Source organism: Lissotriton vulgaris, chromosome 9 (assembly GCF_964263255.1).
Source record: "Lissotriton vulgaris chromosome 9, aLisVul1.2, whole genome shotgun sequence".
NCBI lineage: Eukaryota > Metazoa > Chordata > Amphibia > Caudata > Salamandridae > Lissotriton > Lissotriton vulgaris.
The window spans coordinates 836,648,195-836,675,135 of record NC_141697.1 but is presented as its reverse complement, the minus strand read 5'-3'; the positions used below and the strand labels follow the sequence as shown (position 1 = coordinate 836,675,135).

Genomic DNA, 26,941 nt, shown 5'->3' with positions numbered 1-26,941 from the left:
TGGGCTATACTTGGGCTACATCTGGGTGATATTTGGGCTACATTTGGGCTCTTTTGTCTCTGGTGGCCATTTTGGGAGACTGCATGTCAGAATGTTTTAATAAAATAGAAAAGGATTTGAGAAGTCACTCAAAATGTGCCCTAATTGTTCATTCTGCAGCACTAATCATACTTTCTATGGCAAAATATACCCCCTCATGTTGTTTCTTTTTAAATTAAATGTTTTAAGAGTTACCACTTTATTCCAATCAAGATGGCTTCAGGTGTGCCATACCTTTGTAATAAGTAGGACTGTTAGCGCTCTAGTTGTTCTTCAGAACACTCTAGGAGGCTGCAGTAGAACACAAAGGAATCAACTGACAGTCTCTGTCCTTGTTGGATGTACATGTTTTACTGAGAATGTCAGACTTCATTTTCACATGACTGAGAAAGATAATGTGAATTTACAGAAAATATGCTTTCAGTTTAGCTTATAGATCCCCTTCCAAACCACTGTGGGAAAATCATGAGATATTAGTTTTCTTTCAAACAATATTCATGATATCACAGCAGAAGGTTTTTTCACATGGTAAAATCACCTTAGAACCCACCACAATTCCTAAAACGAGTATGGTACCATCAACAAATGATTTATAATGTAACTAAAGTCCTAAAACCCTCTATTAACTACAATGCTTTTTAATGAGGTGCTATCATGTATATTGGTCCCAAGATGGCTGCCAACACTTCTTGGATGAAGTGCTGACAGCCAATCAGATCAGATGTGTGGTTAGGCTCCGCCCAGATATATATCTTTTTTTGAACCGAAATTACTCAAAATCCACTGGAGCACATATATTAAGACCTAGCAAAGGCACATCGGGCTAACAGTCCCTACAATTTTGCCAAGTTTCGTGCAAATCCATTCAGCCGTTCGAGGTAAAAGTGAGGCCAACCGCCCTATGGAAATTAACATGGGAAAAACGCGTTTTGGGACCCCCCTTTTTTCTCGGCCCCCCCTTGATGAAACCCCCCCAAATTGTCAGGGGCTGCTCAGAAACAAAATGTGCCATTTTCCTGAAAATTTCTGCCGATTCCGTCCACAAACGCCAAAGTTATTAGACATAGAATTTTCAAAAGTCCCATAGAGAAAAAATCCTAACTATATATACCTACTGGCGACCGCCAGTAGGTAATATATATATATATATATATATATATAGATTTTGATTATGGGAGTGTTTCCTAAGTTTATGAATGACATTGTGCGGATGAATTTTAGGTGTGACCACAGATTCAAAAGAGGTCTGCCCTTTGTTCAAGAGTAAAGAGGACATGACTTACTTCATTGGTAGGCCTTGGAAACACTAGTGATGTAATTGAAAAATGTGGAGTTTCTTTTCCTCATTTCAGAATTACATCACCTGTGTTTCCTCATTGACTTAAAATATCCTTAATACACATGAAAACGTTTTTTGGAATGCCCTAGCACCATTTTTGGGACATTATTAAAAAGGCTATGTAACTCCCATAATCAAAATCTAAATTTGCCAACCACAGGTGGGAGCGTATTTACAAGAAACTTGCCCCATGAGGTATGCTTTCCATTTAAAAAGGGTAAAATAACATAATAGACACTCAAATGCCTTATAAATATGACCCAAAACAACCTATGAAGCTCTAGCAGTACATATCCAGAAATGTAATTGATTTCAAATAATCGTTTTTAAACATAGCATATAAATCAATTGTATACCTGCATTCAAGAGGAAATGACTGAAAATGTCCTTGAGACACATGAAAGCGTTTTTTGGAATGCCCTAGCACCATTTTTTGGACATTATTAACATGGCTATGTAACTCCCATAATCAAAATCTAAATTTGCCAAGCACAGGTGGGAGCATATTTACAAGAAACTTGCCCCATGAGGAACGCTTTCCATTTAAAAAGGGAAAACTAACATCATAGACACTCATATGCCTTATAAATATGACCCAAAACAACCTATGAAGCTCTAGCAGTACATATCCAGAAATGTAATTGATTTCAAATAATGGCTTACTTCATTGGTAGGCCTTCACATGTATTATCTCCTTTGTTTTCTTCAGTGAAAATCTTATCTGCAACCATGTGTTGGCCTCACCTCAAACAAATAAAACAGGTGATGGACCGAATGTGGATCAATGAAACACATTCACCCCAGTCCAAAGATCTGGGCTTAAACAAACCTTTAGATAGGCCACACCTTATCGTCATCCTGAATTAATCATTTAAAATTTTAGGGAGAGATTTATGATTGTTTTATGCCTGTTTTGTACCACTGTGTGACATTTTTGTGATGCAGTGCTGGTGCAAAAGATTTGCTATGTTAAATAATAAGTAGGGCGTTAAGTTTTTGATGACTGTTATTCATTTACTGTTTGGTAATAGTGGTTAATAACATTTTTTATTATATTTTTCCACAGATTCAACTGCAGATCTTTTCCAAATTTGAAAAATGCCAACGAAAAATCGAATTAGAAAGGCTAGAAAACGTCAAAGACAGCAGGATGATCTTTTATTGCAGCAGTCCTCTTCCCAAAATACTTTTCAAAACACCAAGAAAGCTCCGGGTAAGAGCACAAAATCATTCTTAAGAAATATTTGTAGTAAAAAAAGTATTTATCCAAAAAATGTTTCAGTTCAGAAAAAGAAAAGCAATTTAAATGGTAAGGAAAGACCAATCAAAAATGTTACTGGTAGAGCAAGAGATAACTCTGTGCATGATAGTAGAAGGAAACAACAGTTTAGGGACATTCGAAAACGAATGTTCCGCAATAGGATAATAGTTAATTTATTAAAAAATATTAAGAAAGGCAAACAGAAAGTGGCATTTTATAAGAAAAAGAAAAATGTAGAGAAAATTATTGATCATGCTTTTGAAATTAAGCGAAAGTTGTTTATTTTGGTAATCAATAGAATTAGGAAACTAAGCAAGGTAATTTCTGATTTCAAAACAAAAAGTAGATGGAAGAGAGTAGTTAATCGTAGTAACTTTTGTGAAGTTTTTTCCGGAGAATGGATGCATAGTTCAAGTTGTGAGGCATTTTTTAATGAGGAGAGTTATTTTCAGGATAATGATTTGGTGTTTGCAGTTGACACCAGTGGTCGAGCTTATGAAGTGAAGGATGGTTGTCCAGTTGAAAAAGAAAAACTTGTGACAACAGAGACAGATGAGGTGTTAGGTAATGAGGTTTTAGGAAGATGTCCTAAGGGTCCTGTGTACATTTGGAAGTGTAGTTCTATTTGCAGTGTGCGACAGGATTCCATCAATTTGCTTTGTGATTTTGTACGGACATTTAATAAGAAAAGTTTGAAGCAGAAAATGAAGTTGTTGCAAGAATTAGATCCTTGCAGAGTGAGACAAATGACAGGTTTGCGTGGTCATTCACTGGCTTGTCTTTCCAGGAGAGTATGCCAGAGTGTTTTTCATCATTTCAGGATGCTAGCAGTGCAACATAAAAAAGTGAGGAAATTAGTGAGAATGTTGTATCATGCTAAGAGTCCAGCAATTATGCTTAAACAATTATGTGCTGCTCTTTTGCATGGTTCTGAAATAGATGTCAAGAATATTTGTGAAGAAATTGAGTTTTGTTACTTTGTAAGTAAAGATGAGAATGTTCAAATTGACCCAGAAGTAGAGGGTAATGTTGAAGATAATGTACAGGTTTCCAGTACAGATAATTTTCAGAAGGAAATTGCCACGTTTCAGATGAAATCAAGTGAGAGGCCTAATTTCACTTGTGTGTGTTGTCGACGCACTTATTATAAGAATCAGATTAAGTTAGTGGATTTATATGCAAAAAGTGAAAGGGAAAATAATAGTGAATGGAAGGATTTTGCCATATACTTGATGGTAGAAAATTGTTTTGATTTGGGATCGGATCAACGTGTGTGTACTTATTGTTGCAACAAATTAGACCAAAACCAGATGCCTGCTAGGGCGGTTCATAATAATCTGGAATTGGTTGAGATTCCTTCTGAATTGAAGGATTTAAATATTTATGAATCTATTTTGATTCAAAGTATCCATCCCTTTCAGGCTATTGTAAGAATGGAGCCAAAGACAGGGAAGTTGCCTCCAGCAGATTTACAGAGAGGATTAAAGGGAAGAGTTGTTTATTTGCCTCTAGATTTGAACAAAAACATTAACACAATTGGAGTAGAAAAAGTGGAAGAGGAACCTTTGGTTATCTTGGTTAATGGTGTTCCGACAAAGAATAAGAAAATATGGCAAGATTTAGTGGATGTTAGGAAAGTCAAAAAAGCAACATTGTATTTGAAGAAAAATAATAAGTACTATATAAATGTATATGTTGCAGAAGAGGAAGTAAGTGATGAAGAGGATAGCGATTTGTGTGTTGGCCAAATTGAGAAAGTAGAGGCCTCTAAAAGTGAAGAAATATATGAACATTATAGTGTTCATCCTTTGCATTCCAAGGAAGTCATGGGGAATGCAATTGAGTTGTTTCAAATGAAACAAGCCAAAGGGAGTCCCATTAGTGTTTGGGAGGAAAGTTTGGAAGCTCGGTGTTTCCCACAGCTATTTCCCACAGGTCGAGGAGGAAGATATGATGAGCGACCTCATCAAATTCCTGCGTCTGAATACCGGACTTTACGATTGTATGCAGAAGATCCTAGGTTTCGTCAATGCATTCCCTATTTGTTTCATCTCCTGTTTGAAAGCGATCTGTCTGGACTGTCATATGCAGTGAACCACATCTTAAAAAGTGGTATACAGATGCGAAACATCTCGGCAAGTGATTTTATGCATAAAGTCAATGTCCAAGACAGTATTTTGGATTCTCACTTAATTAATCTCATGGCGTGTCAGCGTGGTACTAATGAGTACTGGTACCGTCGTCATGGTGATTTAAAATGTATGCTGAGGAACTTAGGAACTCCGACATGGTTCCTCACTCTGAGCTGTGCCGAGTATGGCTGGGAAGACTTACTTGAATTTCTACGAGAGGCAAATGGAAATATTGAAAACATTGAATTCAAGACACCTGGAGAACTGTGTTCTTTGGATCCAGTGAATGTATGCAGGTACTTCAATCATAGATTTGAAGCTATGATGTCTTTCATCACAAATAAGAAGAATCCACCTCTTGGAGAGGTGTTGGATTTCTTCTGGAGAAAGGAGTACCAAGCAAGAGGTGCTCCTCATATACATATGTTGTTGTGGATCAAGGATGCACCTAAATTTGGAACAGATCCGGATGACTTAGTGATGAATTTCATAGAACAGTATTCTACGTGTGCTGTTCCAAACGCAACGGAGAAGAAAAGCCTAAGAGAACAAGTTCTACGTTTCCAAAGCCATCGTTGTGGAAAGTACTGTCGTCGTAAATTCAGAAACAAGGACAAGTTCTACACCAAATGTCGTTTCAACTTTCCACGACCGGTGATTTCTAAAGGAAGAGTGAACAGTTTGATGTCTTCACTGCGACAATGTGACAAGGAAATCACCCAAAAATACATACAATTTGAAAAGGAACGAAGAGTCCAAGTACATCAACGACTACAACCCAGTGATTTTGTCCATGTGGAATGCTAACATGGATATACAGTTTGTGGCTGACAACTGTATGGCTGTGGCTCGGTATGTGACATCTTACATCACCAAAAAAGAAAAGACAGAATTGAAGGATATGTGGGAGGACATTTCCCATGAAAAGAGCCTCAGCAAGAAGTTGTACAGTTTCAGTCTGAAGATGTTGTCGCATCGAGAAATCGGAGCTTACGAATGTTGTGACCGGTTGTCTTCAGCAAGTCTCTATGCCAAATCCAGGAGTATCGTTTGGGCGAGTCTTGGTCTTGCTGCAACGCGAAATCGAGTTCTAAAACCTGTCCGGGAAATTGAGTATTTGGCAGAAAAGGAACCAAACAGTACCGATATTTTGAAGACCAACATGTTGGACACATATTATCCAAATCGAAGCAGTCACCTTGAGAATGTTTGTCTATATGAGGTTCTACAAAATTATATATTCAAGAGGAACATCAAAGAAGATATTGAGAAAGGAGTGTATGCTGTAATTGGAAGTGAGGGATGTCTGGTCAAGCAAAGAAAATGCCAATTAGTAAACCATCGAAAATTGAGTGGCGAATCTCCGGAAAAAAAGGAGTTTTTCTATTTAGCACTTTTGCAACTTTTCAAGCCTTGGCGTGCAGAAGAGGAACTGCTTGGAGATTTCCTCTGTTACGAAGACTCTTTCACTGCTGCTAAGGAGACCATAGAATGTCCTGCTTTTCCCAAATATCAAGAAATGTTGACTTTGGAAATTGAGCAGGAAGCGACAATTGCAGCTGAGATTGCCAGAGACAGTTCTCAGGATAGTCAGAGTTCTGTTTCATTGAGTCAGGATCCACTAGGAGGACCTATTATCGAAAATGAAGCTGCCACTGCTATGAATGAAGTGGAAAGAGCCATGGCACATGCTCAGGAGGATGCAGTTAACTTAGAAGACTTGGAAAAACAACTCAACGTTGAGCAGAGGAAAATATATGATGAAGTTACCAAGGAAATTGAGCATGGATTAAGTCATGAGAAGAAAGAGTGCTCATGTACATCGTTGAAGCCAGTCCGACTGTACGTGAGTGGAGAAGCGGGAACTGGAAAAAGTTTCCTCATTAAGGCAATTTCTTGTTATTTGCAGGAAAGGACTGAGACATCGTTGTCTTGTGTTGTTACTGCTCCTACTGGATTGGCAGCACATAACATTAAGAGGATTACTTTGCATCGTCTACTGATGCTGCCGGTGGAGCATGACAACAAATTACAATACCACAAGTTATCTGGAGATGCTTGTTGTGAAGTTTCAAGAATCTTGAGGAAAATGAAACTTCTTATCATTGATGAAGTAAGCATGGTTTCCAATGTCATGCTTGCCTTTGTGCATTTGAGAATGCAAGAAGTTCTTAAAACTGAATATGATGTGTTATTTGGTGGCAAACACATCATTGTTTTTGGAGATCTTCTGCAGCTGACACCAGTGAAAGGACAACCTGTGTTCAAAATACTCACGCATGAAGATACCAGGAAGTGCCTAGGGAGCATTGGCAACGTTAATATATGGTTAAATTTCAATTATGCTGAACTGCATGAAAATATGCTTCAGGCGAAGGATGAAGATTACAAGAATATTCTACAAGATATTAGAATTGGAAAAGTGACCGAGCATGGGAAAGAAGCTTTAAATGCACGATTACTGTCAAATTAATATCCCGAACAAGACATTGTGCCTGAGAATATTTTTCAGAAAATTACTGAGAAAAAATCCGGAATATGTTTGATGCCAACTCTTGCAGAATGTGCCATCTTCAACAACAAAATGTTGAATTTAGAAAAGCAAGAGATTGTGAAACTTGAAGCTATTGACAAAATAGAGCATATGGGATCAACAATTATTTTGTCAGAGAATTTGAAATCAAAATTGGATTCATTAGAGAAGACTATATCTAAAACAGCGGGTTTTGAAAAGACTTTGAATGTGTGTTTAAATTGCCGAATCATTTTGAGAAGGAATTTACATGTTGAAAGAGGTCTGGTAAATGGATCAATGGGTAATGTTGTTGATTTTGAGAAATACAGAAGTAGAGATGGTATTGAATTTTTAAAAATTAAATTTGATGGCATTGAGGAAGTACAGCTAATTGGTCGTTGTTCTGCTAGGTTTTTGCTTGTTAAAGATTTATATGTTCGCCGTAAACAGTTTCCTGTTTGCTTGGCATATGCGGTGACAATCCATAAATCGCAAGGTTTAAGTGTAGATAGTGCATTGGTGAATATTGGCAGTTATGTGTTCAAGGAGGGTATGGCATATGTGGCATTGTCACGAGTTAGAACTTTATCAGGATTGTACCTGATTGACTGTGATGTCACAAACATTTGTGCGGATCTAGATTGTGTTAAGGAATACAATAGGTTAAGAAAAGAGTATGCGCCACATTTGCCTCAATATCCTTTGTTTGAGAAACGTGTGGTAGGCCGGAAACGAAGAAATATCAGTAACAGTAGGGAGGTTGTAACAAAAAGCCCAAAAGTCGATGAACCGAAAATTGTATGCAGAAAGAAAGTGGATTCTGTTCAAGATGTTGTCGGTTTTCAATTTGAAAACAGTTCTGGTGTCAACTGCTATGCAAATGTAGTAGTTAATGTTCTCTTTTCACTAGAGATTTTAAAAGAACAGATTCTGTTCAATTCGGAACAAAGTTTATGCTGCTTGTTGAATTCTGTATTAGAGAAATGTAGCACTGATCGAACAAAAGTAGAAAGTGTGTCTGAACTTCGTTATCCGTTAGATGAATGTTCAGGTCAAACAGAATTCTCTGAAAATATTCAGCAGGATTGTCAGGAGTTTTTAATGTATATGCTTGATGTATTGCAAGATGAGGGTGTAGATGTAGATCACCTGTTTGGGCTTTCTTATCAATGGCAGCATGACTGCGAGAACTGTATGGTATCAAGTACTACTAGTGTAGACTCAGAAAGATTTATATATTTAACTTTGCCAGATAGTAAATCAGTCTCCTTTAATAAGCTAGTAAATGCAGCGGATCACAACATGGAGTGTAGCCAATGTAAATCTGAAATGATGTCAACATTATTTATTCGAAGATATGGCCAGTATGTCATTTTAATGATCCAACGATGTAGGCCTGATGGATCAAAATTGTCAACTTTAATAAAAAATGTTGTTGCTTCTCAGCTGTCAATATCAGGAAGGACTTTTGTAACTGTAGCAATTATCTATCACGATGGTCCTTCAACAACATCAGGACATTACACAGCTTATTTAAAGTCTCGAAACGGCTGGTCATTCTGCAACGATTCTGTTGTAAGTTTAAAAAAAAAATTGCCGTTTGACCTTAAAAATTCTTACCTGGTGTTTTTAAAACCAAAATTTTAAGGGAAGAATCTCGGAATTTCCTTTGAGGAATTGCAAAAGGTTCATGAAGTAGAGGGAATGTAAGTCTGCAATGCTGTCTAGATTATTGGTCCAAAACTTTTAATTATAATGTCATTTTAAAAATCCAACTATATAAACCTGATGCAAGTAAGTCTGCTTCATAGTAAGCAGTATCAGTGTCATAGGAAAAGTAGAACGTGAGTGAGCAAGAAGGGTAAGATATTAGTAGTCCAGGATTGTGAAAGTAATCTTAAATGTTTTCTTTGTGAAAGTTGCAAAAATAGAAAATGACGGGATTTCATTAGAAGAATTACAAGAGTTGAAAAACCCTGCAACATGATTTGGCCAAGTGGAAACATGTGGTAGAATGTGAGAAGTATTTTATTATATGTAACATATTTTTCAAAACTATGGAGGTTTTCTTTCAGAAAGTGGCGGGCAGAAAATATTTATAGCACAACAGAGTGGATGCTGTTCATAGGACATCCTTCGACGTTATGGAAAGTAAGTTAATTTTAAGGAGTTTTGAATTCAGATTTCTTAGGTTGTATGGGTTTTTTTAAACACAATCATTTTGATTGTGTTTTTTTTCCCCGCTGTTACATGATGAATACCTTCAAGTCACTGATTTAAGTGAAATTTGATACATTCTGAGAACAGCAAAAATAAACCATTTAACATGTATAATTAATGTTCTACTTTTTGTACTTATGATATACATTTAGAAATGTGAGGTAGATATGGAGAAACTGAGCCTTCTGTAAGTGTCAAAGTTAATGCTTACAGTGCTGCATTTCTGGGTACTGTTTTTTTTTTTTTAACTGAATAGACCTCACCTTAAAGAAACCTCTTGAAAGGACATATCTTATTTGTATCCTGAAAGAATCATTTAAAATGTTAGACACAATTTTATGATGGCTTTACATATTTTTTGCGCTGCTATTGCATCACTATTGTGAGACATCAGCAGTGCAAAAGATGCACCATGTTCCAAAATAGGCCTCACTTCATCAGCATCAAGATACTGTTTGTTTAAAATATATATCTTTAAGATTGTGTAGGGGACGTATAGCAGCAGAGGCTTCTGTAAATGTCAAAGTTATTGAAAAACTGTTTCTTTTTGAACCTTTTCCCTTGTCTTTTCACATTTTTAAATACATGTTTTAATATTTTTGAAATGTTTCATCTCTCTTTTACAGATTGAAAGTATGAAAAAATATTTGAAAAAGTTACCAAGAATGATAAGGTAAATGTTTTCTACTCTTTTAACCCGCAATCCACTGCTGATGATGTCACTGACTATGTCATGAATGATGTAATAAGTGGACATGACTTACTTCATTGGTAGGCCTTCACATGTATTAATGCATACACTGCTGCACTTCTGCGTACTGTTTCATATGCTGAACTACATCTGCACTATGAGATACCTAAGTAAAGGCAACACAGGTGATGTGATTGTGAAATGAGCAAAAGAAACTCCACGTTTTTCAAATTACATTACTTGTGTTTTCTAAGTTTACGAATGACATTGTGCAGATGAACTTTAGGTCTGTCTATGGACACAGAAGAGGTCTGGCCGTTGTTCAAGAGTGAAGTGGACATGTTTTACTTCAATGGTAGGCCTTCACATGTATTATCTCCTCTGTATTCTTCAACAAGCATAAATTTGATATGCAACCCTGAGTACGCCTCACCTTAAACAAACTTTTGGAGAGGACACACCTTATCGTCATCCTGAATCAATCATTTAATCTATCACATTTAACATCTATTAGTTCTACTGCTTCATTTCTTTAATCCTTACTTTCCTGCGTTTGCTACTTCTCTCATTCCTTTCTCTATTACTTAATTATTCTACTCCTTCCAGTATTTTTCTCAGTCCCTCTCTTCTCATACTTCTTCATTATTATTCACTCATTCTGTCTCTATTAATGTTACTGTTTCTGAATGATCTCAAAAAAATTTTAAAACAAGAACAGTAAGTATAAGGATAGGAAACAGACATTTATGTTACAAGAAAGACAGCTATAGGAAGTAAACAAAAGATACTGTTACTCGCAATCCACTGCTGATGATGTCACTGACCATGTCAAGAATGATGTAATATGTGACATGATCAGAAGTGAATTGCGGGTAACAGTATCTTTTCTTTACTCCCTATAGCTGTCTTTCTTGTAACATAACTGTCTGTTTCCTTTCCTTATACTTACTGTTCTTTTTTTTAAAACATTTTTTTGGTTCGCTCCTGGTTCGCGTACCGGAGTGCGAACTGGGAGCGAACTAAAAGAAATAGAGGTTGGCAGAGTTTCAAAAATTCTACCAATTTTTTTTTATAATGGGGAGGTAGTTCTGAAAAGAACTTTTTTTTGGTTTTTGTTGTTTTAAATTTTTTTTATTATTTTTCTGAACATTTTTTATATTTTTTTGTTTTTTCTGAACATTTTGTAATTTTTTTTGTGTTTTGGGGGGAGGGGGGAAACAAAAATGATTCATTGAAGAGGGCTCAACAGGAGCAACGAAAAAAAGAAGAATTTATTTTTTGGGGCGTTTCGGGCAAACATGATTTTTGATAGCTTTTATTATAAGAGTAATGCTACTTTCTCGGTAGCATATTAATTGGTTGCACCACACGCACACTTGTTTTACTTCCCCCATGTCCATTTGAATGTTCGGGATCACCTCCCTTGCCTCTGGTCCCGATACTTCTGGGACGACAGATCTTCTCGCCATTGCCGGGGGATTTTGCTGTTCGTCGCGAAGCTGGGCAGCACTATAATTATTTGGGTGCCACCTACTCATGTGCCTGTGCATCGTATAATTTCCAAAACTATATTTTTTGTCCGTCCCCCTTGAAAGTCGATCATCGCAAATACGGCAAAAGACATATCTGGCATTGACTTTCTTTTGCCCTGCTGGAAATTAAAAAATTTGCCAGATGAAGTTTTCCTTTCTGTTGTACCTCCTGGGCTCCTCTGGCAAATATTCAGGCTCTTCCTCCTCTTCCTCCTCTTCTTGATCTTCCTCTTCTTCAAAGATTGGTTGAGCAGGTGGTCCTTTCTTCCCTTGAGGAGGTGGAGGTGGTGGTGGGGGAACACTAGCAGAAGCAACAATTGAAGCCATTTCTCTAGAATGTAAAAGGGTCTTTCTCTCACCAAGATGAAAGTCAGAGTGAGAAAAGAAGGAGGGGTTTTCATCATTTGGGAAAAGCAAAAGTTCTAAACCAATGAAAAGTGTTAATTTTAGATCACATGACCTAGTATTACATCATTAGGAAACCAAAAGTGAAATGAACCAATGAAAAGTGTTATTACCAAGTCACATGACCTGCTGTGTTTACGTTTCGCGCTTTGCTCCGCTTTCCGGTCCGCTTCCGGGTCCACTAACTTGGCGCGTCCAATGACGTATTACGCGACAACGCAAAACGTCATGCTAACGTAACAGTTACGCTAAAGGAACGTTTACCGGTCCGCGGACCGAGCCGCGGCTTTAAATTGAGCTAACGGGAAGCTGACCGGTTCGCGGACTGGGAGCGAAACAAAAAAATATTTTTTTAAAAAATGTATAAAAAACATGTAAAATATATTTTAAGATTTAAAGAAGAATACATTTTACAGCTACAGATATTAGCTTTCAAAAAACCATTGAAATTCAATGAAAAAACCATAGGTTATAGAGAATATATAGTTAGGAATTAGCATTTACAAAACCTTGAAAATTCACTGAAAAAACCATAGGTTATAGACCATATATAGTTAGGGATTAGCATTTACAAAACCTTATTTTACTCGCATAAAACCATTGAAATTCCATATATAGTTAGTTGCACTAACTATATATCGCGCACCCGCAATCCACTGCTGATGATGTCACATATTACATCATTCATGACATGGTCAGTGACATCACTGATGACATCACTGATGACATCTCAAATGACATCACTGATGACATCACTGATGACATCTCATTTGACATTACTGATCACATCACTGATGATATCATTCATGTGATAATACGATGAACCTCTTCAAACTCTAATTTAACCTTAGATACAATCAGTGTAAACAGACACTCACAGACTGCCACTCATCCATGGAGTTACTCAAACACCTAGTCAGTCGTGCAAAGAATCAATCACACCTCCATTTCCTCAACTATAGTTATACAAACTTTACTTATTCAAACATATACTAACACATATTTACTCTCTTATACAATCCCTGATACAAGTTCACAATCATCCATACAGCCACTCACACATTCACTGGCTCTTATGCACAGTTATTTATATATGTCAACTCTCACATGTACTGTGTTTTACATATGTACTTACTTTGACATGTAGCACTGAGATATCCATTCACTCACCAATACACTCATGCACACAGTCAACCGCCCATACAGCTGTTTCCACATGCAGTTGTGAACCCATACATCTAGTGAATCAACTGTTCACACATCTATGCACAGAGTCACACACCTCCCAGCCACCCCCAAACACACACTCACTCTCCCATACAAATACTTGAGCAACCAATCAATAACCCATATAGTTACTCATATAGCTACTGATCAACACATGCAGCAGTTTACAGAACAACAGACATAATTATGCACACATTAAGACAGTTTAGTCACTAACCCATGCACTCAGTGAGACACATTTAATCACTCATACAGTCAGTCATGCACCTACTAAATCCTTCATCCAGACACTTATACATCCACTCATTCTTCAATATGTAAGACATATTTTTACTTTACAGAAACATACAGTCAATGGATGTTGTCATCAGTGATGTCATCAGTGATGTCATTTGAGATGTCATCAGTGATGTCATTTGAGATGTCATCAGTGATGTCATTTGAGATGTCATCAGTGATGTCATCAGTGATGTCACTGACCATGTCATGAATGATGTAATATGTGACATCATCAGCAGTGGATTGCGGGTGCGCGATATATAGTTAGTGCAACTAACTATATATGGAATTTCAATGGTTTTATGCGAGTAAAATAAGGTTTTGTAAATGCTAATCCCTAACTATATATGGTCTATAACCTATGGTTTTTTCAGTGAATTTTCAAGGTTTTGTAAATGCTAATTCCTAACTATATATTCTCTATAACCTATGGTTTTTTCATTGAATATATATATATATATATATATATATATATATATATATATATATATATATATATATATATATATATATATATATATATATATATATATATATATATATATATATATATATATATATACACAAACTTTCTTTCAGCTCGGCAGATCTTCATTTATTTTAATCCTCGAAACGGACACGTTTTGGACACCTTTTGTCCTTGCTCACAGGTCAACAAAAACGCTGTTCGCCATCTTTTAAATATTTTTAAAAGTGGAGTGGTGTGGCTCACTGGTTAGAGGCGGCAGACCCGGAAGCAGAGGTCGGCCCGGGACCAGGGTTCGATTCCCTACGCGGCAGGGTCTTGGGCCATGGTCAGCGGACTCGATAATTCTCGCCTCGGTGCCTACTCCAACCATGGGTCCCACTCAGCAACTCTGGGCAATAGCTTGCTTAATCTCTACTAACGGCCCCATCAGCGCTGGGGATGCTTGTCTTAACCTTGGAGATGCCCAGGAGGGACCATCTCACAGGGAAAGCCAGGATGGGTTCCCCAGCGGTATACAGCGCCGGGACGTCCCTTTGCTGGGGCAGCTGTGCGCTTTACAAGTATACGACATTTAACATTTAACATTTCTGTATCATTGAGATGTCATCACGTGATTAACTAACATAGAAGACATACTGGCATTCCCTTTTCTTGCAAAAACAAGCATGTAGGGTCAGCACACATAATATTCACATGTAATAGGCAATGAATTCATATAACTGTATAAATGCATATAGTGCAAATTGCGAACTCACGAATCAACCTAATCTTATTTCTTAACTATCAAAGTTAAAATGTGATGTTATAAATATATAGAATCATGATGAAAATAAAAATACATATAAATATAAATATACATTGGGCTTAATACAAATTTGATAAATAGAATAACTCATGTTGCATATATAAATATATGAATAAAAACATGAAAATACTACCAATATAAAGCCCTTAACAGTGCAAAGTTCGCAAAGATTGCATGTAAACAACACATTGTGCAAAATCATGCCTACATAAATCAAAATCCTCCTATTTGAAGACCTTCCTACATAACTGCCTGGGGAAGGAAATGTTGTGCTTCATTCCAATGTGCAACATTGCAAAAAAGTGCCATGTGCCTATAAAGTGCACCTATAGTCAAAACAGACTCTTTTAAAGTGCTAGTGCTGCTTTATACGACATCACACTAATATCTATGAAGCTAAAACCACACCGGTTACTTAGTTTAAACCATGATAACAACTAGACCGGTAAAGGGTAAAACAATAAATCCCTGCGGCATGGACTCTACATGCAGTTCATCAAAGTATGTACAACAGTGCTAATTCATTAGCCGTTGTCTAATTACTGATATGATACATTAAAGGAAGTGGTAAAGATCCTTCGTGTTGTTTAGGTCATTCGGTATTTTGCTATTTAACTCCAAAATCAAATCAAATCAAGCTTTATTTGGATCATAAAAAAAATGTCCATAAAAGCATACTATAAAATACAGAAAAATACAATAAAATTCATTTGTGATCCGGAGCAGGGATTTTATCCAAACAATGTACTAAAAAAAACACACCACATCTTATATTTTTATAAAAGTATATACAAGATCATGATACCGATATGCTTACATTATTCATTTATTTATTTAAAGAGTTTTATATAATTTTTCTAGGTAAGCTAAATCGTTCCTTCGTTTCATTGCCAACTTTATGTAACAAATCACTCCATTACAGACTGAAATTTTTTCCAAGTTCCTTAAATAATTAAACGCAATTTTAAAGGAGAACAGGCTATTGACCATAAAAATTGGACAGAGATACATTTGCCTAATATCTATATAAAATTTACAAAAAAGTAAAAAGTGAAGGGTACTTTGTTTGGACCTACTCTCACACGGACAGTTTGGCAATTCAGAGCATTGCCCCTTTTGGGGAAGGCGAATAAATAATGTAATGTGCTCAACCTCAGTCTGGTTAGGTAGAATCTATGTTGTACATTTGTTACAAAAACGAGGTATGGTTGTAAGCCCGTAGCAATGGGTCCCTCGAGATAAGATATAACAGTTTTCTTAGAAATTGAAACCTCATCTCTTGGGGCTTCCCTCGCACTTAGCAATCTCCTTTTTAATTCGACCTTGCTAATATATTGTACATTTTCTGGTCGAATATCATTCACACTTAGATTGCATTCTTCTAAAAGACCGCTGATGTAACTTAACCATGGTATTTTCTTACATCGGTCTTGGGACAAACAATCTAAAATGATATCCCTCGTAAAATGAGTTTCTTCCCTAGTCCAAACACAATGCCACAAATTTAAAGCAGCCATGCTAATTGAGTCGTGTATATACAGGGTTCCAGTTTCTCTATGCAAGATGATCGGAGGGGTGGCAACTGAAACGGCTAGCAAGCGTCTTAAAAAGTTGTTTTCAAGGACTTCTAATGGCATAGTATCCGTTTGGCCCCATAGGGCCCCCCTTAACAAGTCCCTGTAATACACTTTGCTCCATATAATTTAAGGATCTCCCGAACTGGTTTATTACCAATTTTTTGGGAAAATCTAAAAATAGCCTCCACTATTTTCACAAATTTCAGCTTGCATAGAGTCACATTTGTGTTCCACATACCCCTACTATTAAAAAGAACCCCTAAGTAGGAAAAGCTGAATGTTCTTTCTATTAATGCCCCATTTATGAAGTGTGATTTATTTTTGATGTTTCTTTTACCACAGGACATAACCAAAGTCTTACTTAGGTTGATTTTTAGGTGTTTTTCCGTCATAAAACAAGTAAAATTATCCATCAGGGTCTGTAAGCCATTTGCTGTTCCAGAAATTAGAACGGCATCATCGGTGTACAGTAATAGTGCTGTGGCCCGCTTACCGATCATTGGAACGTTAGCCCCCAGGTTCTGTAACAGGACATCAACACTGTTTATATAAAGTGAAAACAAAAGAGGGGCAAGGGTACATCCCTGTCTTATCCCGCGAGTAATTTTAAAGTGCTTTGTGCATTCCCCATGTATACCATAGCCAATCATTGCCGATAGTTGAGCATAAATCTTTGATAAAAAACCAACAATGTCCTCCGGGGCGCCCATCCCTCTCAATGTCTCCCATAGCTTTGAATAATTCACCAAGTCAAATGCGCTTGACAAATCTACAAAGCAGAGGTGAAGGGAGCCCTCCCTTGCAAGGGTATATTTGCCTATTATTAGTTCTAGATTCAGACACTGCTCAACTGTTCCAACGCCACGTCTAAAGCCATACTGAGCTACAGATAGAAAATTATTTTCAGTTACCCATTGCTGTAGCCTGGCCAGCAGTATTCGGCCCATGACTTTCGATGTGGAGTCCAGTAAAGATATTGGGCGATAGCAACTGGCACTACTTCTATCCCCCTTTTTAAAAATGGGGACTATTAAGCTTTCTGCCTATGTGGCTGGTATCACCCCATTAATCGTTGCATTGAAAAATGTATGCAAAACGGGTACCCAAAGATCCATGTTATATTTAAAAACATCAATTGGGACCCCGTCGGGGCCTGCCGCTTTGCCACTGGCACTATTCTTAAGGGCTGTACTAATTTCGTCTTGACTTATGCACCCTACTTTAGTTTTTTTTAAGGGTATCACTTTATTATCCCCAAAATTTGAAATGCCCGGATTGGATTCATTAAAAATTGCCTCAAAATGGGTTAACCATTCCGTAGGGGTCACTGCTGTGTCAATCTTAACAGATTGAGCATCTTTGAAAAGGGGATAATCAAGAGTTTTACCAAAATAAAACGGAATCTTCAAGGTCAGCAGCTTTAAGCAAATTCTCCCACGCATTGTCCCTAATCTCTGATTTCCTCTGTATAAGGGCTTCTTTATACAATTTCCTTAGTAAGCATATCTCCTCCCTACTCCAATATCATTTTAGATTCTGATTTCCTCAACATCTTTTCCCTATCTCCTCCTCTGCAGGGTTTGGGAATAGCTACCACAACAAAGTATTTCAGTGAGATTGTTGTTATGCACTTGTTTAAAAGGACGAACCACCAGATATGTAGAATTATTATTGACGATGGCTCGTAAGTGCTGCAAGATTCTGACGTGCACCTGTACCTTGGTGCTTCCCACATATCTAAGTCCACAGGTGCACGTCAGAACATAAACTGTGAACTCAGTTTTACAATTAAAACTACCCTTGATTTAAACTTCCTCCGGACTGAAAGGAGTCAAATATGAGGTAGTGGTCCCCACAGTGTTGTTGTACGTAAGTCAGACTTTCCATAGGAAGAAAGTTTTTTTGTTTCACTTATAACTTTGCCGCAGTTTGAAGAATCTTCACAAACGTTCCCCAAAAAATTAATCAGCACCTCCCTGGAAAGCTTTGGTAAGGTCTGTCAAGTGTTTGTATAGGGTGGGGTGGGGGAGGGGGGGGGGGGGGGGTATGGGCGAGAAAGGAGGGAGACCCAAAACACTTTTTTCCCCCATGGAATTTGCATATGGAAAGGTAGACAAAACAGAACAAACTGGCTGAACAGGATTACACAAAATGTAGCAGAAATCTAGAACTTTACTCCAAAAGAGAGTGTTTTACGATGGGCTATCGATCTGTTCAGGTGTTTCTGAGTATTTTAGGTTAAAAAAATAGCGCTATATAGTCTTGCGGAACTCCCACTGGAGCACCACTGGAAAATAAAGTGTTCTTACTGGCTTGCCCCGCTGTACCGACAGATGTGATTGGCTGGCCGCAACACAGGGAGATATGTTGCAGATGCTATTACAGTAATTGCAGGCTATAACTACCTAGCCTTTGTGGGGAGAGAGGTTTCAGAGGGATCCTCCCAAGAGGCCAAATTTAAAAAATATTTTTTTTTACAGATCATCGCGGTCCAACGTAACTCTTGCAAGAACCAGCACAGCCCCTTTCCTGAGTCCCGCAGGAGCACAGGGGTCCACACTAACTCATCCATGACTCCTGAAAAAGTTTTTTTTAAACTATGGAGGAAGATGCCGCGTGGGGGCCTGCGGGCATTGAGCGCTTGCAGGGGTTGAATGCAGGGCCCTGCGGTCAACCTCGCATGGAGCACGCCCAAAGGCTGCGCACACATGGGGTTGGCAACAGACGTATCTTAGGAAGATATTACTTTAAATAAAAAAAATCGAAATTTACTGAAAAATAAAAAGCTTAAAGTGGAGTTATACATAAGTAAGGTAGAAAGATTTTAATTACGTTAAAAAAACGTTAGAAAATCACTGAAAATATAAAAAGTTAAAGTGGAGTTATATTTTGGTCTTCTAATACTAAAACTACAGTTATAAAACCAAAAAACACTGCAATTCACCTGTTATGAGTAACTGACTTAAGTATAACTTGCACTGCTTATTAGCTCACATATTACTTCAATGATGACACATGCAATCTATGGCAGTGCAAGGTGGTTTGTTCTCCAAAGCTCTTCTATATCATCAATGATACTTTTTTTCAGTGTACTGCTGTCTTTTTTGCCATTTTCCGTTGAATCCTCAGGGTCTGACCCGAAGCTGTGGGCTCTGCTTCCATACCTAATGGCACAAAAAATAACCTAAATATAGCGAGCATGATCTAGGCTTCGAGGGGTACATCTGACATCATGGGGAGGGGTAGGCCCATCTCCTGGTTCACAAACAAGAGGGAAAAAAGAGGACTTTCAGATCCCATCCTCTTGCTGGAATAATGCACCACATATGAATCCAAGAAAGACTCACTGCGAAAACCTATTGTCTGTGCTTATTATGACCCCCCACGATCAATAACCCTTTTCCTCTCTCTTTCAACATCTGCACTTGTTCCCCTCACTTCCCTCAGTCTCCTCCAAACCTAACAACTTCTTCTATTTCTCCGAGAACATATGCCCATGCTTTCTGCTAAGATTGTTGTTGAACTGTTGATGTTATACAATCTATTGCCTACAATTGTTAGTTGATAGTTCTATTTCTGAGCAGACATACACAACTAGTTGATTTGATGTAAAGTGAGCTGACACCTCCTCAGCTGACTTATGCTTCATAAAATTGTGAAATAAAAAATAAATTAAATACCATTAATAGCATACAGCATGTAAGGTTTATAGATCATTTTAAAGCTCTGGCAATGTATCACACCTTACCTCTAGACTTCCCCAGTCCTCATCATCCCACCTGTCAGCAGAATTTTCATCTCCCTCTACCGGATCATCTTGCATGACATCAAGGTGGCTTGGTGGAGCAGCAGACACAGGCCCTGCAGTAGGTACTGCCAAAGAGTTCCGACTGGTTACTTAAGCAGGCACACAATATACACACTTGGTTGAATACTCTACTCATTAACCACACAGATCATCAAACTGCTGCTTGATAAATTACTAAACAAAGCAGTCTAACATCCTTAGCGAAACCAAATTATAAAAATAAGGCCTAGTTTTTAAATAAAAATATATCACACCCGAACAACTCAGAACATGTGTACACAAACATTTCTATACACTGATTAACTGAAATATACAAATCTTTCCTAAACCCTCTCAAATCTTTTCAGGAACATAAGCCTTTTTCAGTAAGTTATTTTAAAGATACATCAGCCTTTGGCTACCGAATGGAGACATTCAGAAAGTGTAGACCATAAGGAAGACAGAAAATGTAAGAGTAGAGTAAAAATTAAGGAATTAAGAACAAATAACTTACACATGAATTTGTAAAGCACATGATTACCCCTTGAGGCATCATGGTGTTGAATAACTTGTTGTCCAACTCAGTGGTACTCATTTTATCCATTTCAGAAGAATGAAAGGCTGGAACTTTTTTCATGGGGTCAAAACACATGTTTCTGGAGTGGATGCATTAGTCCACCAAACTGTCAGACTTGGCATGGTTGAACAATTTAGCACCAATAGTGCCATCAAATGGGTGATAAATCAAGCGTGCACATTGAGGTGGATGAGACAGGCAGCAAAAGATAGAACGAGTGAGCTGGGGTAGTCTGGGCAAAGGGTTTATTCAAAAGCGACAACTCAAGGTGGTGTTTACAGAGCCTTATTTTCTCTCAGGATCCTTTGCTGCCATATGTGGATACGTGTTTGATGACAGGCAACAACTCCTAAGGAAACTTGTTAATTTCTCTCAGGCCTGATTCTATCATGCCTTTTCTTCAGCCCTACACCCACTCAGTCCTGCTTAGATCTACTGGCTGTACAAGACACTTCTCATCAAGCAAATTATGGTGGATATCGTCAGAGATTTACCTAAACAGATATTAGGGAAGATAAACCATAAACAGCCCTGATTAAGGAGATTAAGTTGTTGTCATGGGACTACTAGAGAACTTCGACATTAGCCGTAGTTCTACAAGATCAATGAATGGAAAAGAGCAACATGAAGTGGTCTTTTGTGTGGAAGCTGTTGTGATGTCAGTCAACAAGCGCTCGCCATGATTTGCGGTCCGTCCCGCCTCCAACTTTTCTGCTGCAGACCGTTCCATTAATGTGATTACTGTCCACGCAGCCTCAACCACAGGCTGCTCAGTCAGCCATTCCCTGGGTTCCATCAACTCTCTTGAGCGATTCTAGGGCCCTCGGTCCATTTCAGCCTGGCCTTGTTCCTTCAGATTCTGGTTTATGTCTTTGCGGCTTTTAAATGTGTTTTCGTGATCTTGCAGGTCTGCAGTTTGGTCGCCACTGTTGATTGCCCAGTCGAACAAAGAAAGAATGAAAGGAGAGGCTACAAAAGGGAGCCAGACATCCTCTTGAAGAGGTGTTCAGAGGGAAGAGGTGATGCACATCAGCTGCAGACAGCAAGGCAGCTGCCCTTCAACTGGGTAGCAGAAGGCAGTATGACAACAATGGAGATGGGAGGAAAATCATGGGATAGATTATTAGTTTTGACCTAAAGGTCGGAGCCAAAGACTGCAGCTTGTTCAAAATCAAGCAGCTAGACTGGTCTACCAATAACCAAGATATTGCCACAAAAGAGCCTTGCTAAAGGAACTGCACGGGCTTCCAGTTGCACAAAGAACTCTGTTTAAAATGGGCTGTACGATTATATTAATCGGCCAGAGCAAAAGCCCCACTGTTGTATCTTTCAAAATACGGAATTACATCCCCAGGCATAATCTCAGATCAGCATACCTCAATCTTTTAGAGGTTCCCAAATATAATAGTAAAAGGCTGGTGGGTACCAGACTTGCTGTGTTGGCTCCCGATGTCTGGAACTCTCTCCCGGACAACATACGAGCAGCCATCTTGAAAAGATCTCCAAAATATGGACATACAAGATTGAGGTATGTTCAAGAGGTTTATTAGTTAACATCCCATCCATCAGCTACCAGCGAGTAACCGATTTCCAGGGAACACCAGCAAGCATAACATTCCAGTATCCAAAGAACCTTAAGCCAAATGAATGGAGAAGACACTACACATCTTCCTTCTTATAACAAAGCATCAGCTCACAACATAAGCATAAGAAGAAAAACAAATATAAAAGGAGCAATGCATAAAGAAATCAACTTCAAGTAAGTCACGTTTGAAACGACATTTTTAACTTACATAGTCCTTGAGATAAAAAGGCATTTTCCTAACACGAGTAGATTCCTTTTTACCACAACCATTTGACTCAATAAAATCAGAAGACCTACTTTCTTTGGGAGCAGAATTAAAAACATTTTCATTGACAACAGCAACACGATTTACATTCCAATTTTCTCCATTCTCCAATTTTACCGAATTCTTGAAACATTTCACTACCCGCAAGGGAGTAGAATACTTTGACCAAGACATAGCCCCCACTGGAGCTTTCACACGAACAAAATCCCCAACTACCACCACACTTTCCTTTACTCTTTTCCTTGAATCAAAGGAAACTTTGTTTTTAGATTGCATTTTCACTTCTGTTTCTTTCCAAACATTATAATTTTTGTCTTTTGGTCCTTTACCCCAAAACATCCAACCAGGAGACAGACTAGTATTGGGATTTCTACCCTTAAAAAGTCCAAAAGGGGTTCTTTTTATTGTAGTTTGTGGAGAAAATCTATGAGCCAAAATACATTTCTGCAATTCCTCTTTCCAATTCAAACAATTACCCCTTGAGAGTTGAATATTCTCCTTTATAACCCTATTGAACCTTTCTATTACACTATTGGATTCTGGGTGATATACAGATGTTCTTTTATGTTTAATCCCACATGACAACAGAAATTCATTCATCATATTATAACAAAATTGAGGACCATTATCACTTAAAATTGACGTAGGAAACCCTTCCCTTCTGAAAACATCCTTACGAAAGGAAATCACACAAAAAGATGTGACATCCGAAACAGAGGAAACCTCAACCCATCTAGAGTAGAGATCTATTAAAACAATAAGATACAGAGTTTTCTGTTCACCAGAAAGAGGACCTACAATATCAATGGCAATATCCTCCCAAGGACCAGTGGGTAAATTCCTACAAACCATTGGTGCTGTTCTTGGTTGCAAACTTTTATCACTTACTCTACAATGTACACACTCCCTCACTGCCCTTTCTATTTCCAAATCCATTCCAGGCCACCAGAAAGAACCGCAAATTCTTTCCTTAGTTTTTACAATTCCTAGATGACCTTGATTAGCCTCTTCAATTATTCTTTTTCTCAAAGTAATGGGAGGAATTAATTTAGAACCTCTTAACAAAACATCATTCTCAACAGACAATTCATTAAATACTAAGTGCCAAACTTTATCAAAAGACTTATCAAGTACCAAATTTTCCTGAATCAAACTCCTTATTTTAGAAACCACCTCATCTTTACCGCATTCCTCCAACCACTCTTCCTCAAGTATTACACCAGATGTAATTTCACACACATTCACCTCGTCTTGACAGATCTCCTCCTCCTCAGGTACACTATTAGCATCTCCAACCAATCTAGAAAGGCAATCCGCAGACACATTTTCTACACCAGGTATATAATTTACAGAAAAATTGAATTCTTGCAGACCAATTACCCATTTCCTTATGCGTGAAGATACACAATCCAAACCTTTTGTCGTGAAAATCTCCTTTAAAGGCTTGTGATCAGAGCAAACCTTGAACTCCTGACCCCATAAAAAATTCTTAAACTTTCTAAGAGCCCAGAATATGGCCAAAGCTTCTTTTTCTATAACAGAATAGTTTAATTCTGCACCACGCAAACTCCTAGAAGCACAGGCAATAAGTTTCTCATCCCCACCTATATTCTGTTTCAAAATAGCACCAAGCCCTTTTGAACTGGCATCAGTTACAACAAAAGTTTCTTCAAAGGGAATAAAAGCCTGTAAATTAGGAGCATTTTCTAAATCATTCTTTATTCCTTCAAATTCTTTCTGACAAAGTTCAGTCCAAACAAATTCTTTGTTCTTAACAATTAAAGCTCTTAAATTGCTAGATTTACTGGCTAAATCCTTTATGAATTTTCCATAATACTCTACCATGCCTAAAAAAGAAAGAATATCTTCTTTATTTTTAGGACATACCAAATTCCTAATAGTATCTACCAAATCTTTCTTTGGAGATATACCAAAGGCAGAAATATTGTGTACCAGATAATTTACACTTCTCACCGAAAATTTACATTTCTCATACCTCAAAGTAAGACCAGCAGATTCTAGTCTCCTTAGAACTATTCTCAAAATGTTATCATGTTCCTCTTGATTTCTCCCATGGATCAACAGATCGTCCTGATAACATTTTACTGACTTTACGCCTCTCAAGATTGATGCCATAACCCTTTGAAAAACTGACGCAGCAGACACAAGACCAAACGGCATCCTTTTATATTTATAGGAACCCAAAAGGTGTGATAAAAGCCGTCAAGTCTTGTGACTCCTGCGTCAACTCAATCTGATGATACGCCTGAGCTAAGTCCAAAGTTGAAAATACTCTTGAATCACCAAGAGAAGTCAAAATCTCGTCAATATTGGGTAGTGGAAACTTATCTACCATAAACTCCTTATTAAGCGATCTCAAATCACAACAGAGTCTAATATCCCCATTGGGTTTGTTGGCGACAACAACTGGCGCCAACCACTCAGTTGCCTCAACTGCTTCAATAATATTCTGCTCAAGTAATTTTTTTATTTCCTCTTCAACTTTTCCTTGAACAGCAATGGGGATCCTCCTAACTTTTGCAATGACAGGAACGGCATTCTTCTTGATTTTAATGCAATGCTTGTACCCTTTTAAGCATCCCAACTCTTTTCTAAAAAGACGAGGGAACTCCTTAACAAAAGAATTCCCATCTGATTTTATTTCATGAATCTGAGGGTTAGAATTTGGATTTAAAACCACCCCCAACATGCGCTGATGTGACCAACTGATCAAACAATCACCAACCTTTGAGAAATAAACCTTTCCAACAATCATGTTCTTTTCAATTTCAATCATAGCATTAAAATAACCTAACATACTTATGGGGAAACCACCATACCCTCCTGGATTGAGATCCATTCTATAAAGCTTGTTTTTCTTTTGAAAATGCTCCTCATACATTTCCTTAGATACAATTGTGAAGGGAGAGCATGAATCAAACTTCATGTCAATTTCTATACCTTCAATTTTCACCTTGCCAACAGGATGATCATCATTCAAGCTTTCCTTAACTTGACAAATAACCTCTTTAATTTCTTTTCTAAACACTTTTCTTTCTTTTGATTTGCAAAATTTCACAAAGTGTCCTTTTTTACCACAAGCATGACAAACAAAGGTTAAAGCCGGACACGTTTTGGAATTTGCTTTATGTCCAGATTTCCCACACCTGAAACAAGAAATTGCATTAAAAGAAACATTCTCTTTGCTTGGTTCATTAGAAACATTTTTTTACCTCTTTTACCTGACAAACAATCTCTTTCACATCCTCAACAACAGGTTCAACCTTTAACTTGTCACTTTTCAATTCATTTACACATTTTAACATATGCTCAACCCTTTTTGCTATTCCCACAACTTCCTCTAAAGGCGGTTCATCTTTCAACCATAACTCTTCTCTGATCTTTTCCTCTCTACATTTCAATACTAACTGATCCCTCAAACGTTCTTCATTCACCGCACCAAATTTACATGTTGAAGATAACTTTCGTAAAGCAGATAAATACTCTTCAATAGATTCATCTTTCCCTTGTTCTCTTTTCTCGAAGTGATACCTTTCCATAATAGTACTGACACAAGGTAAATAATGTTTATCCAACTTCAACAAACAAACCTCATACTCATCCAAACCCCTTTGCTCTTGAACAGATAGTTCAGGCAAATTTTCTAACTTCTTGACCTTCCCCTCCTAAACAATGTGTTAAGAGAGAATACTTTCTTTCCGCACTTAGATTTGTTCCACATACACGTGCGTAATGTGCAAAAAATGTTTTCCATTTTACCTTAGGTTCACCTGGATCAGGGAGAAAAAACGGTGGAGTAGTAACATTCTGCATCCTAAAACTACAACAGACCTAAAATACACACTTTCTCTACAAGAAAAACAACCTTATTATTTACACTACTAAGCACAAAATGCACGTCCTCTTTCTATTTCAAACTAAAATGTCAATTCTTTAAAAAGGATTCTTAAAGCAAATTAAATAAAAATAGTCTTTTCTTCTTGTTACTTTTAAAATGTTACCAAAAATTATGACATCAAATTAAACCTCTTCTCAATATTTTCTTGACACCCTTGACAGATACACGCTTTCGATGAGGCTTCAGTTCATAGAGCGTCTCCTCTTCGCTTAAAGAGATTTCTCTCTCTTCACATCAACGAACGCTTCGCTTTCCTTGCGTTCCACTTAGCAGAAAGAAAAATCACTTCCGCGTTCCACACACCGATGAGATTCTCC

The 26,941-nt window shown here is 37.6% G+C and overlaps 1 protein-coding gene across 1 annotated transcript in view; it reads right to left on the bottom strand.

Annotated features, from left to right (window-relative positions):
- The window catches only part of SCYL1 (SCY1 like pseudokinase 1), a 1,168,528-nt gene that overhangs the window by 228,876 nt on the left and 912,711 nt on the right, over positions 1-26,941 (bottom strand). Inside the window, exon 14 of the mRNA XM_086938572.1 lies at positions 20,240-20,364. Within this exon, the coding sequence (XP_086794698.1) occupies positions 20,240-20,364 (125 nt within the window). The remainder of the gene's footprint in view (positions 1-20,239; positions 20,365-26,941) is intronic.